This window comes from Prunus avium, chromosome 7 (genome assembly GCF_965620075.1).
Source record: "Prunus avium chromosome 7, drPruAviu1.hap1.1, whole genome shotgun sequence".
Taxonomy (NCBI): Eukaryota; Viridiplantae; Streptophyta; class Magnoliopsida; order Rosales; family Rosaceae; genus Prunus; species Prunus avium.
This window is the reverse complement of record NC_142290.1, coordinates 32,405,544-32,422,712: the sequence shown is the minus strand read 5'-3', so window position 1 is coordinate 32,422,712 and position 17,169 is coordinate 32,405,544. Positions and strand designations below refer to the sequence as shown.

General features: G+C 36.6%; 3 protein-coding genes across 4 annotated transcripts; 1 reads left to right on the top strand and 2 right to left on the bottom strand.

Annotated features, from left to right (window-relative positions):
* The first annotated feature begins 466 nt into the window (after positions 1-466).
* On the top strand, positions 467-4,135 carry HVA22K (HVA22-like protein K). Of its 2 annotated transcripts, none has more exons than XR_015825648.1 (8): positions 467-604; positions 1,200-1,258; positions 1,346-1,443; positions 1,599-1,650; positions 2,271-2,334; positions 3,267-3,362; positions 3,495-3,616; positions 3,808-4,135. XR_015825648.1 is itself a non-coding variant. In XM_021968433.2 (8 exons), the coding sequence occupies exons 1-8, from the start codon at positions 572-574 to the stop codon at positions 3,897-3,899; spliced, it is 567 nt and encodes a 188-aa protein (XP_021824125.1). In that variant the 5' UTR covers positions 467-571; the 3' UTR covers positions 3,900-4,135. The 2 variants fall into 2 exon arrangements, 1 of the variants encoding a protein (XP_021824125.1); XM_021968433.2 differs by having other exon boundaries at positions 3,544-3,616.
* A 414-nt stretch (positions 4,136-4,549) lies between these two features.
* Positions 4,550-8,482, bottom strand: GBF1 (G-box binding factor 1). The gene is made up of 12 exons (XM_088244127.1): positions 8,216-8,482; positions 7,581-7,720; positions 7,456-7,503; positions 7,254-7,343; positions 7,071-7,160; positions 6,718-6,893; positions 6,522-6,579; positions 6,238-6,286; positions 5,975-6,165; positions 5,556-5,633; positions 5,091-5,216; positions 4,550-4,874 (listed from the first exon to the last, which is right to left on the bottom strand). Exons 2-12 carry the CDS (start codon positions 7,638-7,640, stop codon positions 4,794-4,796), a joined length of 1,047 nt encoding a protein of 348 aa, XP_088100253.1. The 5' UTR covers positions 7,641-7,720; positions 8,216-8,482; the 3' UTR covers positions 4,550-4,793.
* A 640-nt stretch (positions 8,483-9,122) lies between these two features.
* LOC110765357 (serine/threonine-protein kinase STY17-like) lies at positions 9,123-15,003 on the bottom strand. Its single transcript, XM_021968467.2, has 6 exons — positions 14,723-15,003; positions 12,238-12,361; positions 11,157-11,352; positions 10,711-10,832; positions 10,466-10,621; positions 9,123-10,106 (listed from the first exon to the last, which is right to left on the bottom strand). The coding sequence occupies exons 1-6, from the start codon at positions 14,938-14,940 to the stop codon at positions 9,771-9,773; spliced, it is 1,152 nt and encodes a 383-aa protein (XP_021824159.1). The 5' UTR covers positions 14,941-15,003; the 3' UTR covers positions 9,123-9,770.
* Between the last annotated feature and the right edge of the window lie 2,166 nt (positions 15,004-17,169).

Below are 17,169 nucleotides of genomic sequence, written 5' to 3'. Positions count from 1 at the left end.
AAGTGGCTTGTAACTCAAGTGATTTAAAAGTATTATATTTATCATTGCACTCAAGATCCTAAGTTCGATTCCTCCTTTTCCAATATTGATTGGTCGTCTTTACATTACTAATTGCTTTAGTTCATATATAGATGGCTAAACCCTCTTCCACGATTAATAATCTCAACATGTGAATTCGATTGAATTAAAAAAAACAGTTACAGTTGCTTTAGTTCATATAATTACAGTTGATTAGGAGTAAAATACACGGAATATGTTTTTTTAAAAAGGATACATGAGATAATCTATGGAGAGAGGAATTCAAACTTAGGCACAAGGTAATAGACCCACGTTTTGCGGAATGGGTTTTAAATTTAATGAAAAATCATTTTAAGTGATATTAGTTTTTAATTTAAAATGATTTTTTAAAATTACTTTTACTATTTTTTTTCCTTAATTTAAATTCTCAGTTTTTTCCATTTATCTCGTTTCTACTAACTTAGATTAATAAATCACAAGTATAAAAACGCCATATATCGAAAACGAAATTAACGGTTAGGCGGTTTCCCTGCGCTCTTTGCTCTGCTCGGAGATGGCGCTTCTCGGATCCAACATAGCCAGCGAGGTCAAGTTTCACCTTCCTCCTTCGATTTTGCTTTCCTTTGCTCTTTGCCCAATGACATTTTTCTCTTTTGGCTTGCTCTCGTTTCAATTTCGCATCAACAGTTGTAACAGGCTGATCCCAAAATTCGAATTCCAATTTGATTTAGGGATTCGTAATAACTAATAATATGAAATTAAATTGTTTATTCAATAATATTTCCGATGATTCACTTTAAACTGATTATTTGTTTTTAGAATTTCAATTCTTGCTGATCCGGCGCAAGATAATGATTTTAATACCATTTCCTGTGAGAAATTAAGAAACTTTGATTGTCAAATTCATTAATTTCCTTTTTATCCTTTGGTAAAGGAAATCAATTGTCTTGTTTGGACCCTGTCTGCCTCTGCAATTAATTTTAGTGTCCTTAAAGCGCCAATCTAGTGGGTGTTGATAGTTACAGAATACCTCATCAATTTGCCTCTGTGTGTGTTATGTGTTGTTATTTGTGTTATCATTGTTCTTTGGCTGTAATATTGCCTGTCAAATTTAGACTGGAATGCATTACATTTTTGATAGTTGCATGCTTAAAATTGATGTTTGAAAATATCTGATGCAGGTAGGTTTACGATTGCTCCTTTGCCCTCTCGGTTCAAACATTGTTCTTCGAACAGCATGGTAAGCCATGACTACTGTTTCTTTCTTCTGTATAAGCTTCAAAAATGGTTATTTTGTGATTCGACGTTGAGTTTTTCTCTGGTATAGTTGTTCTGTGGGGATTGGTATACCAGTATACTGTACATGCAAGGCAATTGAGAGGAAAGATCGTAATGCACAAGAAAAGTGGCTTTTATATTGGGCAGGTTAGAAATTATTATTATTATTAGTATTATTTTCCATTTGAACTTGGATTTGGTTCACCTTTCATCTCAACTGTATATAACACAGGCTTATGATTTTCGGACATTATCATGCAACTAATTTAGTTCTTTCAATTGTCGACTTCAAATGGTTGCAGCTTATGGATCTTTCAGCCTTGTGGAAATATTTTCAGACAAGCTTATTTCTTGGTAAGACTCTGGATCCTATTTCTCAAAATCATCACATTTGTCATGAAGTTAGATTCTCTATTTTAGGTTAGATGGGTCAAGTTTTCCCCCGTGAAAATCCGATAAATTGTTTTATTTGTGTCGTTTAACATATACTACTTTTTTACATATGCATATTATTTGCCCAGGATCCCGTACGGTTTTGTGTAGTTTCAGGATTACTCTTGACCTCTTTCGAGTTTGTACATTACAGATGGTTTAATTAAACCCCTGATGAATTGCATGTGTCAACCACAATGTTTTGATGAATTGAATAGCAAAAAATTCAGTTTTCCTATATAATTAAAAGAAATCCACATTTTGAAGAATAATAAAATCAGATATCCTACACTCTTTCATATTTTTTAAATTTATCTATTCATGTACTTGTTATAATCATGACATGAACCATTTCTCCAACAAGACTATGGTGCAGTAGCATTCAGGGTATAACATGCTATAGTTACAAATGAGATTATATTGGCATAAGGAAAGAGTAAATTGTATCTTACAACATTATAAGAAAAGATATCACTACTAATTTAAGCATGCGTTTACCTGAGCTTGATAGACAACCTCATCTTTATTGTTGTTGTACCCAGGTGCCCAATGTACTATCATTTGAAGTTTGCCTTTCTTGTTTGGCTCCAACTTCCATCTGTCGATGTAAGTTCAATGCTATTCTTCTCTTTGGAGTGCTTGTGTCAGTACATAATGAAAATGACAAAGGCAGTCACAAAGTTGAGTTGGTTCTAATTATCTATTTTCTCTCACCCTCTCTTGCATTAACTTCTAGTGTGTCATTTCAATTATCCTCGTATATTCAAACTCATTTGTAATTTGGGAAACATCCAGGGAATGTTTGGATAAATCGAGTAATTTCACCATTTTTTTCATCTTTCTGTTTTGAATGATATTTTTTCTTTGCCAGATTGGGATGAGATTTGACCCATGACCTATTCTAATCTTAACCCTTGTCCCCACCTACCTCATCACTTGGACTCTTCTCCTGGGTTTATTAACAAAACCATATTACATAGTTACTGTGCATATATATAATTATAAAATGAAGCTCATTGCAGATAATATTAAAACATATTTCTTTTGAATTAGGTTGAATTTTTTTTTTGAAAGGCATTTTGGAAGGGACTTCATGTTTATGTTCTTTTTTGGGGCCACGGAAGGGGGTTGGTGCAATGAGATTATGAGGAGTAAAATGCAGGTTAGACTAGTTGATTTAGCTTTAGAGTTTATATCTTCTAGTTGTGATGTCAAGTGATAAGCAGCTAGTCTCGAGCTGTCAGGCAGTAAAAGACAGCATCATGATTGTCATCCAATTCAGTTGAACATCACTTGTTAATGAGGATGATAACAGACACTTGGAAGAAAATAAATGCATATTCATTTGGGTGTTTATGGTTGTTTTTTTTTCTATGGTTGCATTTTGAGCTGTGTTCATAATGCTTTGTTGCATTTCATAGCACACTCTGTTTATATGCATAACTTTATGAGATATGGACATGTGGGGAAAATTGTGTTGTAATTAACTACCTGCTTTCTTCTATAAAAATTAGTAAATAACTGCCTGATTCTACCAGGGAGCAAAGCAGTTGTACACGAACCATCTACGTCCATTCTTTTTGAAGCATCAAACTCGGGTTGATCGAGTTCTGGGACTCACATATGGTGAATTGGTATGCCTTCTGTCTCTTGAGCAATATGAGTTTATGTGAATATTACTTTGGTAAGCGGTACCATTGAAATTTGTTGGTCATGGTCAAAATCAACTGTCTGTGCAAGTGCTTGTTTCTGTTTTTACATTGTAGGAAATACTACAATGTACAGTCATAGAGCTATCTGGTTTCTATATTGCAGCACAAACTCATTAGTGCTCACCAAGCGGAGATTGAGTATGCTAGGGCTGTGGTGATGAAAATTTTGGGTTCAGGTGAGAATGACATTGGTATCCCCACCACATACACTCAAAGTCAAACACCTACATTTTCTCCCCTACAAAGGGATCGTATATAATGTGATGGATATCATTAGTTTAACAGGCTAGTAGTTAGAGCTTGTTTGTTATATTTGCTGGTCCAGTCTTTCTGACTACAGTTCATTGCCCTCCCTCCTATTTAACAGACCCGAGGCCTAATTCAGACGTACCACGACAGAATGCAATAGAAGGCCAGGCAAGAATAGCCCCAGTTTCGGAGTCTGATCATGAGGATTAGTGATATTATTAAAAAGAGAATGATTAGTGTTTTTTCCTGTTGGTAATATGTGTAGTTTTGAAATCCTTCTGTTCCTGGTGCAAATAGAGAAAAAAGGAGGAAAAGTATTTCTTATTTGTGCTGTAATTAGTGAAGATCTGTAGTATGCAATGAAGAAAATCATTTTTGGGTAGCTTTACTCTTGGCATGTTATCTCACAATTTGGTAAATATGATATCAACTTTAACTGTACTTTAGCAGATGGAAATATTGCTCATGTTTATCTTTACCACATTCGGTTTAACGTTTTGTCCTTTTCTTTTCCTTCCCTACCCTTTTTCGTTGGAAGTTCTTTAACCAAGCACTGCCTTTTCTAACTGATGCCCTGCTAGTTGTAAGAGAAAGGGAAACACCGCCTATTTTCCCAACTCTCACATTTGATGTGGAATTAATGAATCTATGAAAGTAAAAAAGCAAGGTGAGTTGCAAAAACTGTCGAAGAAAAATTGGGCTCTATTGCGTCATTTCTTTCTCAGCCTCTGCCACTTCGAAACAAAGATACAAAAAGTTTGCTGTTTCTATAACCAAACTCCTCCACTCCGTCCGCAGCATCATTTTGAGTGAGCACAGAAACAGTAAAAACGGGTTAGGAAGGAGGAAGTACAAATCGGTTCGAAAAGATAAATAGTCAATGGAAGCAATCTATTATATACTCTTTTCCAATGGTACAACAATTTGCATGGCTCCGAGGATCCAACTCAGTTGAAAGTTGATAAATAAACGTTACAGTTACAGAGAAGGGTTAAGTGTATAAATTAGTAAGGGAAACAAATGCTCTACGCTCAATTCGAGTGAGGGTCATGGCTTCCGGAGCTCAATAAATTTCTGTTACTACAAAGAGAAATTAATTCCTTCTCAACTGTTGCCCTCACCACCACCAGGCTGCTGCTCAAGGTTTGCTACGAAATCTGGTCCGCACACTCGTGTCAACTCTTCCTGTATAGCAGAAAAAATCATACGTATCAAAAAATGGACGGCACTAGTGGAACAGATTAGTGAAACATTCAGGCAACTTTGATTGCTTTTAACCCATCAAGCTACAACTTGAACTGGCAAGGATCCTCTTTCCATTTGAGTTTATGTGAACATGGATTTGACATTTGGCATAGAAGTAAAATAAGAACAAGAAAATGCAATTGTATTGAAGTAAACCTTTATATTAGTATTCTCAGATGTGAGTTTCTCGCACTCTTCTGAGAGCCTGTTCAGTTCATCTCTAAGGTTATGATTCTCATTGCTCAATGTCTCCACCCTTGCTTGTAGCTCTTCACACTCTGCCTGGTAAACATAAGAAACGGAAGAGGGAGTTAAGCATATATATGTATGATATCAATATATATTATATTTGTTCAGGTCTTAGCACATAGCTCTATTGTTTGATTGGTCCTTTAAAATTGATAATCTTGTAGCACACGATGCTTATTAAAATTTCAGCTAGTTAAAGAGGGACAAATATTACTTTTTTTTTTCTTCCTTAAATGCAGATTTTCCTCCCATAGCCCTTCATTTGTGACCAAATTGGGTACTGACCTTTTTATTGAAATTTAAATAAACAAATAAAAAGCCAGATAGAACAGGGAAATTGCTGCCAAATAGTGTATATAAGTACATCTGTACCTGCTTCCGTAATCTTGACCTCCTAGCTGACTCCCTATTTGATTGCTTTCTTTTCTGTCTTTTCAGTTCACGTTCGTCCTGTCAAAATCATGACAAACAAATTAAAACCTTACTAAAACTATTATAATGCCAGTCTTTTAAGAAAGATATTCATAACGTCTCCACCATGACTAGGCAAATTTCCTCTTGGCACACAATCTGGCATGTTAATTTACATGGTTGTTAATCTAGCATTAATTAAGTGTAACCTTTAAATGTGCTTCCAGATTGGTCCGAAAAATAAATTGACAACATCTCTCTCTCTCCATCTATCTATCTATCTATATTATATACACATATATGATCATGCGTGCGTGTAAATTTTTGCATGGATAGTGATTACAAAATAACAATTTAGAAGATAACAGAAAGATTCGTACTTGAATCCAGTGATCAGCACCCGCAGCCGATGGAGCACCTGACGGATTTGCTCTCATTTTTGCTCCTCCAGCACCTGCAGGGGTTGCATTCCATAAGTCCATTCCAATATTCAGATTAGTAGCAGGCATAGAGACAGGCTTCCCAGGCACTGAAGCTTGAACATTTGCCCCAGTATTCTGTGCATTTGCTCCTGGAAAATTAATTATGAGCAAACCATTTTACAAATATAACACAAGCAGGAAGTTGAACACGATTAATATACCATCTGCAAGCATCTTGTCAAAGCTTCCCCTCTTGTTTGCACCATACTCCTAGAGAGAAATCAACCATGTTTTCATTAGAAGAAGAAGAATACATCATACCAGAAGAAATTTTGTTCGAACAGGTTAATATGGAAGTATAAAGTCCAACACAGAATATCTAAGTGTTGATGTGGGCAAGCGAAAAATGGGCAACAACAATTTTCCAGATGGGCCTGCAACTTTGTTAGTCAAGCAAAGTAACAACCAACACCTAGGAGCAATTAGCTAAAATGCTTATACACACCTGTTGGTTAGCATTATCTTCACTGCCATCTGATGAACCCTCGCTACCACTTTCACCACTATTATCCAAAAAATTTACAGTCAGACAACAAGGCACCACACTGATACAAAAATCTTGCACGGACCCAATGTAAAAAGAGAAAAGAGAAATCTAAAACATTGTCGAAAGGAGGAATCCAAAGCAAAGATTAGCACACCTTTGTGAAGCGCCATCATTTCCTGAACCTGAAGTTGCTTTTCCACTCTCCCCAGCCTTGCCACCAACCAAACCTGTATTTCCTGCAGTTCCCTTGGGTTTTTTGGTTGAAACCCGCTCTTTCCCATCTGGGCCCTTCCCTTCCAACTCTGGATTTGTCTGTGCTGAGGCTGGAGTCTAAAGAGTAAATGAATGCAAGAAAACAGCTGATGAGGTTGAAATCTTAGATAACATCATAGAGGCCATTTTTATCAATGAAGATGGAAAGACGTGTATAAAGCAAATAGCAAGAAGCGACTTGTGTCAGAGTTGGTTTGCGAGGGATATAATCATATGAGAGGGATAGCATCATACCGCGACCATACTAGGATGAGCATAAACTCCACCTGGAGGATACATGGCTGGGTATGGAACTGGAGTTCCATATGGCGGCATCATAGGATGCTGAAACACAAAAAGAGAATAAACACCCCCTTTTTTCAACCCAAAAAAAAAAAGCAATCTTCTTTCCTATGTAACAAAGGAAAAGACATTTACTTGGGCTCCCCACATATAGGGATGTGGAGTTGGGGAAGCAACAGTAGAGGCGAAAAAGGGAGGTGGAGTAGCTCCAGGACCATAATAAGCCTAAACAAGAAGCTATGAGCTATTAAAATTATTTATCAAGATATCAAATTTATCTATCTGCTTACTTTAAAAAAAATCACATATTGACCCAGAATGTGTTTTCATCATGAACCTGCATAGAGCTGGACCAATCAGGATATGAAGGTGTTGTTGGTATTTCCTGTAAATTCATGGGAGACTGATTAAAAACTTGAGGGGAAAGAATTGAGGACTTAGGAGGAGGGAGGGAGGGACTACCTGAGCTGTAGAAGCTTGTTTGGAAGGCTTAGAAGGCGTGCCCTCTTCCCCTGTCCCCATTTTTGTTGGCCCAGAAAACACCCCTTAAATTCACAATTTAACAGATCACGTTTATTCTTATATATATATCTATGAAGCACCTGCAAAACAACAAAATTAACAGCCCTAAGATAAGTAATTAGATGGTTCAATTAATCAAGATTAACCAAAACAAAAAAATGTGGTCAACCAAAGAAGGGTTGAGAGGGAAAGACTAAAAAATCCCCTTCAAATTGTCAAGTATTTACTATTCAGGCACCGATTTGACACTCAAAGCCATGAAATTTATCAACTGGGGATTAAATTACACCTACCCTTATCTCAATTTAACTAATTTTCCTACAGCAAGCTCAAAATTCAATCAAACCATTATCACAGAGCTGAAGCAAAAGCTGATAGTAAATGAATAGCAGCCAATAAGCGCAACAGATTAACTTGCGTACACAACAAAGAATTCAACAAAGCTCAGATTTTGACACAATCCGTGGAATAATACAAACACAAAACGAACGGAAAGGCAATTTACGGGAAATCAGGCCATGAGACGCGTGATTTGCATTATATAAGGAAAGAGAGAGAGAGACAGAGAGAGAGACCTGCTTTCATGGCGTTTAGGAGAGTGAGGTGGAAGTCCAGGTGGAACAACACTTTATTTAAGATCAACGGCTAACAAATTAGGAATCTAGGGTTTTCGAATTTAGAACCTTCAATTCAAAACTACGTGGGCGAGAGCGAGAGCGAGAGCGAGAGAGAGAGAGAGATGAACGCTTCAGCTTTTTCTCTCTAAGTAGTTTTAGTTTTAGTTTTGTCGTTGTTTGGGGACGGGGCTTTGGGTTTGAGTTTGGGGGGGCTGAGTAGATATGTGGGTTGGGGGCTGTACGGAGTGATCCAGTGTGGCGGTAGTCTACCGGAACAAAAAGAGTTAGGGTTTGGCGGGGGAGACACGTGCGAGGTAGATGTGTCCAGCTGTCCACGTTTCACTGGATTAGATCGTGACGATGCAGGAACCACGATGACTCATCCTGACAGCTACCTTTTCATATTAATTTAATTTAACATTATTACTTTATTTTATTTCTTTATTGTTTATCTCTACTCTCTCCCTCCCTCCTGTCCGGTTTCTTCTACTAACTCTCCTTGATTTACGGCCACGTCACCCTAATAAAAAAAGGCTATAGTTTTTAGTTGAATACGGAAAAAATTCATGACCCACTTTCTCCTCTTGAAAATTTGTTCCTTGTATCAAAGTACCCGCTGCTATGACCAAAAAAAAAAAAAAAGTACCCGCTGCTGTTACATATTTATCCCACTCAAATTATGGCACGTATCTCGATCTTCGATATACACTAATTATGTGGGTCCAACATTTATTACAATTTTTGTAACATGCAAAAACCCCAAATCAATACAAACACTTACATATCATATTGTCCTATGCAAACTCCATATACGTGCAATCATCTACAAAATCTAATCAAAGCGTTTTTAGAACCGGAAAGCGTTTTTACAAATTCACATAACTTGGATATAGTTACCACTAGCAATGATGACGTCGCTTAGTCAACACACAAGATAAGCACTACTAAGCAACCAGCACAGAAAGGGAAACAAGATCCTTATCTGAAAGCCTACTGTTCTTAACCATAACCAACAATTCAGGCATCAGAAAGGGAGTCATTATTATGACTAATCACATTAACTTGTACGAAACAAAATATTCCAAAATCTAAGAGTCTTAAAGGGACAAGCCAGCATACCTATGAAAATGAAATACAAAATCCAATGGTTTGAGAAGAATTTGAAGAAAAATAAATTGCTAAAGATCAAAATTCACAAAAGATTAAGCTCTTGATTTGTAAAGCAATCCAACTGGGAAAACACTTTGTATCCAACTCCCTCTCTAGCTCTCTGTCTGTTTTTTTGTTTTTTTAATTCTAAGGTTCCTACCAATGTAATTTCTGTACAGTTGTCTGTAACACAAGTTACATAACAACAGTTCAGCTCAGAAACCCTGGCTGTGTGTACCTATCTATATCTGTAGTTCTTCTGTGTATCCTACAAAAGGTGAGAGAATAACCAAAACAATTCCTAGCCTGTGTAGTGAGCCCCTCAGCCCTAAAGAACCCAAAACAGAACCCACAATGCCACTTGTCAACCACACCAGCACTTACATACAAAGCACCACAAGAAGCTTAATGATCTGCTCTTCTTTCGCCTTTTACCCTTCTTCTTCTCTTCAGGCCTGTCAATCACATGGTTGGTAATTGCCGATTCTTCTTTCTTCACATTGCACTTCTCAGGATGTTCAACTTCAGTCTCAACGACTTTGGGAGGTTCGGCCTCAGTTGAACACAGTTCCTTGAACAAGTTGGAAAGAAAATCTGTGATTTCCATGAACTCAGGCCGGGTCTTTGGGTCATGTGCCCAACAGGACTCCAAGAGTGGGATGATCTTCTCAGGAATGTCATCCAGGCTCGGCCGTACTGCCTGCAAAGCAAGAGCGAAAAATTCATCCAAATGTTTCCACAGAATGTAGCAAATCATAGAACATCTGTTTCTATGGCAAAAGAAAAATCCACCAACAGTCATTAAACTTTCGAAAAATTGTTTTCATGTTACACTCAGTTCATCGGATCAGCAGCAAAATCAAACTTTCCAAAATTTAAACAATCATACAAGTTTCTTAGTAAATCTAAGGCAATTCGAAAAGATCAAGCACCATGGAATGAATTGGGCTGAGTTTTAAAAGAGAATAGAGATAGGAGTGTTAAAGAGCTTGCAGTAGCTATCAGTTTTCGGGTTTCTGGAATATTATTTTATGATTAAATGTCAGTCACAGGACTTACTTTCGCTGTAGCATATGCTGCCATTATACTAGCCCTTCCCCTGAATGGAGTTTCGTTCATCAGCAACTCCCACAGAACTATGGAGAAGCTGTACACATCTGCCTTGTGATCATATTGCTTCTTCACTCCTCTTGGAAGTGGCTCTGTGTGGAATAACTAATTCAGATAAAAAGAAAAAAATTAAGCCATATTATGAAATTTTTTGCAGTATAAAAATTTGAACAAAGTAACACAAAAAACTGCACCTCAGGAGCCATCCACCGGTATGTACCAGCCTCACTAGTCATTGCACCGGCTATCTCCTCCCTAGCATGCCCGAAGTCAGCCAGCTTAATTTGCTTCATGTCTTCTGTAAGAAGTAGATTGGCTGGGAAAGAAAAGAAGGTTATTTGTTAGATTAGAACTCAATTTCTGCGATAAACAATGTTTCAACCATATTGTCTAATAATCTAGAATAAGAACTTAGACGAGCACGCAAAACTAAAAGAAAACAGGATGATTCTAACAATAGCATTCTGGCAAAATTTCAAAACTAGAAATGACTAAATATTTTTGTGGATCTACTAAGGACCTCATTTACAATTACAAGCGGGATATGTTGCCAACCCAAACGCCCGATCAGTTGCCTGTCATCAAAATAAACTAAAATAACTAGAACAACCAGAAAAAGAAAAGGAAAAAGAAAAATTACCTGGCTTCAAATCACGATGGATAATACCATTTGCATGCAAGTATTCCATAGCTCGACTTATATCCAATGCAAAACTTATGGAAAGCTTCAGATCTAGGGTCTGCGGCCTGATGTTCCGCAGATGCTTCTGAACTGTACCACCTCTCATAAGCTCAGTAAGTATCATCAGAGATGGTTCAAAACACGCACCAATAAACTGTTTCAGAGCAATGACTTATATGAGCACATGGGCTAAGGGCATTGATCATGAACATAAGATGTTCAAGCTTGAATAAGTGACACTGATATGAATCTAGATACATTTAGAGGTGAAGCATGGTGAAACCGAAAGATACAGAAACCAAAAAGGAAAAGAGATTTTATTCCTTAATATGTAGATTTCCAAATTACTATCATCACTATATCTTTCCATAATTTATACTAAAAGTTCCAGATAATACTATCATCAGTATTAATATGTAGATTCCATTCCTTAATATGTAGGTTTCGTGCAGATAATACTCTATCAGTTCTTAGAGTGCTAGCAAATTCTCAAAACAGGAACTGTAATCTCATACAGTGATGTATAGCTGGAGTTGTTTGTCAAAGATACTTTATTCTTACAGTCAGTATAGTAACAAAAGTTCCATATATGGTTACATTATGAGTATTTTAAGGAATCGTGAGGGAACAAGTATTACTCCAAGCAAAGATTATCCCAAACCATCATTACTTTAATACTTAGGCAACCAGTTTGCAGAAGCTAAAAGGGCATTGAATACCAATTTAGGAACAAAAGTACAGCGATCTCAGAGGTGTTCATTTCCTCAGGTCACGATTTCATCTCATCACCTTGATATAAATCGAAGAAAGATGTTTCTTGAAACAAAAGGTCAATTTACATAAATGTTTTCTTCTAATAACCAAACCGAGGAACTGAGGAACCAGAATAGTATAGAACTCATACCAGGCAGGTATAAGTTGTTAAAGTCCTTTACAAAAGAGAGAAAAGGTTTTCCAATTCCAAGAAATGATGAACAAACAGTATATATTTATAAAAAATGCAGGCATAAGAACAAATAAGAGGAAATAAGTAGCATACCTTCACAATATTGTCATGTTTCACCTTTGCAAGAAGTATAACCTCTCTCTGAAATTTTTCCTTTGATTCAGTTGATTCTTTGGTTGGTTCTATAATTTTTACAGCGACAGGCTTGGATTTGTACCTAGAAACATAGCCTTGAAAGAGTCAGCACCCTATCATCATCCAGAACTAAACATTCCTCCATTGCAGCATGGAACAACACTCAGATTTATGAGTTATACACACACAAATTATTTAAAAAAAAAAAAAAAAGAAGAAGCATATGATACCATTTAAGTTTTGCATACAATACGAGTAAAATCCCATCTCATATAGTAGGTTTCAGAAAATCATTTAGCGTAAGAAGCAAGACCCTGCTACAAACCTTTTCTACTGACATTTATCATTAATGCTTTTCATACTAACTGCAACAAAGAGATTAGATTTGTGTCCTCAGTGACATCTACGTTGGAATATGCTTGCTTTCCAGGAATTCAACCTTCGGGTATAAAAGATATGATAACTATAAATAAACTAAGTTAATGAATCTAAAAAAGGCCTCGCCAAGTTAAAAAGATCTAAAGATATCCTTACTTGCTATTCCTCACTACGTAGTTGCCATTCCGCTCTAGGTAGGGCAACTTCTATGATCCAAATAATTATCATGACAGCTGTGTTTTAAATTTTTTTCCTCGCATTGAAGGATGACACATAAATTATACTGACCTTTACAAACACTACACTTTTCAACTCTACTCAATCGCAGAGTGTCTTCTCCTATTTTCCATCTGTTCAAATTGGCCCAAGCAGCCAAATAATTAAAACTCCTTGTTACCAATTCTTGGCAAACTGTGCTGTATCATGCAATTTTCTTGGTCCTGCATGTGCCTAAACCTATGGACTTGGTAACATATCTTTATAGCAGAACTTCTTTAAATATAATCTGGTCTCATCAACTGATATTATGTTGCCAAAAACCAATTATCAGATGATAATTCTCTCTGTCCTGTATATGCCTAAAAGTCTAAAACTGTTTATTCTTCATTAATCTTTATATTAAAACTTCAAAGTCTAATATTAATCTGGCCTCATCAACTGATATTACGTCCTCAAAGACCAACGAACCATACGTTAATAATCTCATTATGATATGCAAATGCTGTTGGTTGAACCCACCTGCCTGCTGTCTCACTACCCTTACCCGTCTCCTCGTCCCCCAGGATACTGAAACATAAAAGACACCATAAATAATGGCCAGGGCTTCTAAATTAAAACAAGCGATATCACCTACTATATGTAACCAATGATTTTAAATTTCTAATCTACCACACATTAATACATACCTCCTTCCTTGAACTATTTTGCTAGGTGATTAATGTAGGATGGCTAGAACAAACCATAGTTTAAAAACCATATTTCGGTCCTATATAATATTTAAAAGATTGCCAACAGATTTTCTCACTTGCATTATGTACTGCTAATAATCGTCATGATTGCATTTATGCAACTACTGAGAGCATAGAAACGCTACACGCCTCAATGCCTCATGTCAGAGTGATGACTTGCAGAGAAATAAGGGAGGCCTTGATCACAATTCAACAAAACCTATAATAAAATTAATTTTTGATCCCTACCTATGCTAATAAATGAATAGATTCCAAATGCAGAATGTTTGCATCCCATTTTGGAGCATCCACAACCGCAATCAATCGAACCTACATTAATGAAGTTTTTGATCCCTCCTATGCTAACAAATGAGTGGACTGCAAAATCCAGAATGATCACGTCCAATTTGGAGTATTCGCCAAAAGCAGTTAAAAACCACATGATCTCTCTCAATAATGATTCTCATCAATGCCGTTCTGTGTATGTCTTCTCCTAGTATAAATGGTGATCCAACCACTATAACACATTGATATAAGACCACCCGAAAGAAAAACATGCAAAACTTAAAAAGGGTTACACTAAGGACCCTCTAATTATAATTTACTGTGGATTTAAGGCTATGAATTTGTACAAAAACTCTGTATATGCAGCATAATAGCACAAAATTCTCTCTGCTTCCTTACTTGAAAGAATGTACAATCTAATCTTGGAAATGAATTAGAGTTATATGACAAATGTACCACAAGGAGACCTTAACTCACTTTTCACTCATAAAGGGTTTACCAATAATGAGAGCCAGGACTTTAAGATCAAAGAAAATCTAAATGTGGCTCTGAAATTAACAATTGACACCCAAAAACACCAACACTCGTTAAAACACATAAATCATCAAAAACCCTCAAAAGGGTTTATCAGAAAGACCCAGAATTCCAAGACTAAAGCAACTCAAAGACCAAACCAAAACAAAGACACCAACTCGACCAAACAAACCAGCACCAAAAGCAAGACAATTCAAGAACATGCAAACAATGTGAGCAACCTAATCAAGAAGCATAACCAAGAAAAAAAGAGCAAACAGATACAGAGACAGTGTTCCAGTTCAAGAAATGGGACCCACAAGCCTTGGAAGACCGTAGAGCGAGGCCCTTCTGTGATTTTTGGACCAATCTCGACGCAGCTCGGGTCAATGAGCCAGCTGGGGTCAAATGACGGCGCGCTTCCACAGTAACCTTTCTCGATGTTCTCGAGGGAGGAGGTTGGGCACGAGTTGCAGGCCTCGCCTTGTGAGACTGGGAGGACCTCATGTCCCGCCATTGCTGGAGCTTCTGTTTGCATTTTCACACAGAGAAGAAGAGAAGGAGAGACAGAGAGTCCAAGAAAATGGGTTTTCAGCGGAAGTGAGAAGTGAGTGAGAATTAAAACCAATTACACAGAAAAAAAAATATTAATACCCAAAAATCGTAAATGGGAAATTATGGTGTGTTTTTAGGAGGCATTTAAAAGCAAGATGGACCTGTGCGAGAAATGCGAGGGAAAACTAGGAAACTTTGGTGCATTTTTGGAAAAATCTAATTTATTCCTTAATCCTTTATTTATTGGAGTATGGATCCGGTGCGGTGGGGTTCACGGGAGTCGGGTTTCAGGTTGCCACGTGGACATACGAGGTGATGTTCCATTGGTCCAGCGGAGTTGTATTACTCTTTTGTTTGTTTCTTAGTTGGATAAACTTCGGAGCAGGTGCTGACTTGTTATGGAAATCTTGGATGGATAATGGACGTTTTGGGGTATGCAACGCCTCCTGATTTAATTTCAGCCCTCATAAGTTGCTGTCACAAATAAATTTTTTGTATGTACCAATTGTTATACCAATTTTGTCTCACTAGTACGTCGTATGTGATGACTCGATATTGTGAGTACGAGGTTGTATATGTTTAATTCATACAATAGGGTTTTTGTTTAGTACAAGGAATTAGGAAAAGAGGTTTACACAAATATTTCAGGTGTCTATATGGATGGAGGTAGAAGAGCTCAATCAACTAAGCTATACCATATTGGATGATCATATATAATATAATTGATTTTTATTGTTTCACAAGCACGTTGTATGTGATGACGGAATGTTGTAAGGAGGAGGGTATATGTCCAATTCATACAATAATTAGTTGTTTCAATCAATCAATTTGCTAAGATAGGGCATTCATTTTTAGTAGGTGCAAATTATTATACTAATTATGTTCTCACAAAACCCTACAATGTGGTTGATGATTGAATGTGGTGACAAAGATGTATATATGTCCAATATGTGCCATAAGTGTTTGTGGGTTTTTGGAGAACATTGGGCGATGCCCCAGTCTTTTTGCAGGCTGATGCTTAGCTACGATGTGTTACTTGTTGATCAAGAAAGGTTCGTTTGGGCTCTTAGTTTGGGTTTTGGCGCTGCCCTCCTCTTTGAATGCGTTAGGCGTGTCACTATTAGTGTTTTACTCTTCTATTAGAAAGAGAAAACAAGTGATCAAGTGATGTGAAAATAGTGCTGCGCTCATTGATCTTAACCTCTAATAAAAGCCATTGTGGTTCAAGTGGGGAATCTGGCTCGGATAAGTTCTTTTCTATGCCTCAGTTAAGAGGACTTCAATATTTCACTTGCTATGGAATAAAACTTGAAAAGAAACACCAACTTTAAACTAACATCGGACATAAGGTACAACAAAAGTTCAAAGTTGATTATGTCTGAAAGGCATAATATTGTTACAAGCATAGTCTAAAATATCGATAATATTGATGAAATATCGAGGATATTATCGTTTTTTCGGGTCACGGATATTTCAGAATGTATCCATACACATATCGTATAAATATCGATGATAATTTCGGAAAATATCGATGTCGATAATTTCGCTCACACTTAAGCAATATTTTGTCAAAATATCGCTATAATATCGAAAATATCGATGTAATGGGAAAAAAAAACACAAAGCACACACGCAAAGGGGATTCAAAACTTTGTCATTTCACTTTTCCAACGCCTTAACCACCATGTTGCTTATGTTTTTGTGATAATATGCTAAAATATGTACATTTATATTGTTTTGTTTTGAACTGTTTTTGCAAGAATCAGATTTTCACATGAGAATGTGAGTCTTTGACATTTCCTTTTGGGATGAAATCGAGCGTCTCGTGGAAAGAATCTGTGACTCAATCTTCAAATAATTTTGCTTATAAACAATGTCAACCAATCTCGGATCCATATGGGTGGCATATTAATAATTACATGCAAAACTATTTTGGGGATTTATCATTTGATGACTACTCTTCACAATACACTTACTCTACACTACTCTTCACAATACACTTACTCTACACATAGAGATGATGAAGATAGTGAAAAATTTGAACCTCATAGGAACTCTATGTGGTAAAGTCACTCATGTATCTTACCATGCAATGTATAAAGTGTAAAATATTGTAGTAAATCATTATATATAAATGATTATGGTGTGTTTATTCTTCTTTCATTCATTAATACTACATATTTTCTATACTCACAGTATTTGTCAGCTCGCT

Excerpts from the sequence above, each read along its gene's own strand:
- LOC110765357 (XM_021968467.2), bottom strand. The coding sequence starts at position 14,940 with ATGCAAACAGAAGCTCCAGCAATGGCGGGACATGAGGTCCTCCCAGTC. Across the intron at positions 12,362-14,722 it reads TCTACGGTCTTCCAAGGCTT|GTACAAATCCAAGCCTGTCG; the intron begins GTGGGTCCCATT and ends CTATGTTTCTAG. Across the intron at positions 10,107-10,465 it reads CAGCATATGCTACAGCGAAA|GCAGTACGGCCGAGCCTGGA; the intron begins GTAAGTCCTGTG and ends CTTGCTTTGCAG.
- HVA22K (XM_021968433.2), top strand. The coding sequence starts at position 572 with ATGGCGCTTCTCGGATCCAACATAGCCAGCGAG. Across the intron at positions 605-1,199 it reads GATCCAACATAGCCAGCGAG|GTAGGTTTACGATTGCTCCT; the intron begins GTCAAGTTTCAC and ends TATCTGATGCAG. Across the intron at positions 1,651-2,270 it reads TCAGACAAGCTTATTTCTTG|GTGCCCAATGTACTATCATT; the intron begins GTAAGACTCTGG and ends TGTTGTACCCAG.
- GBF1 (XM_088244127.1), bottom strand. The coding sequence starts at position 7,640 with ATGGGGACAGGGGAAGAGGGCACGCCTTCTAAGCCTTCCAAACAAGCT. Across the intron at positions 7,344-7,455 it reads ATTGGTCCAGCTCTATGCAG|GCTTATTATGGTCCTGGAGC; the intron begins GTTCATGATGAA and ends CTTCTTGTTTAG. Across the intron at positions 5,217-5,555 it reads GGTCAAGATTACGGAAGCAG|GCAGAGTGTGAAGAGCTACA; the intron begins GTACAGATGTAC and ends TATGTTTACCAG.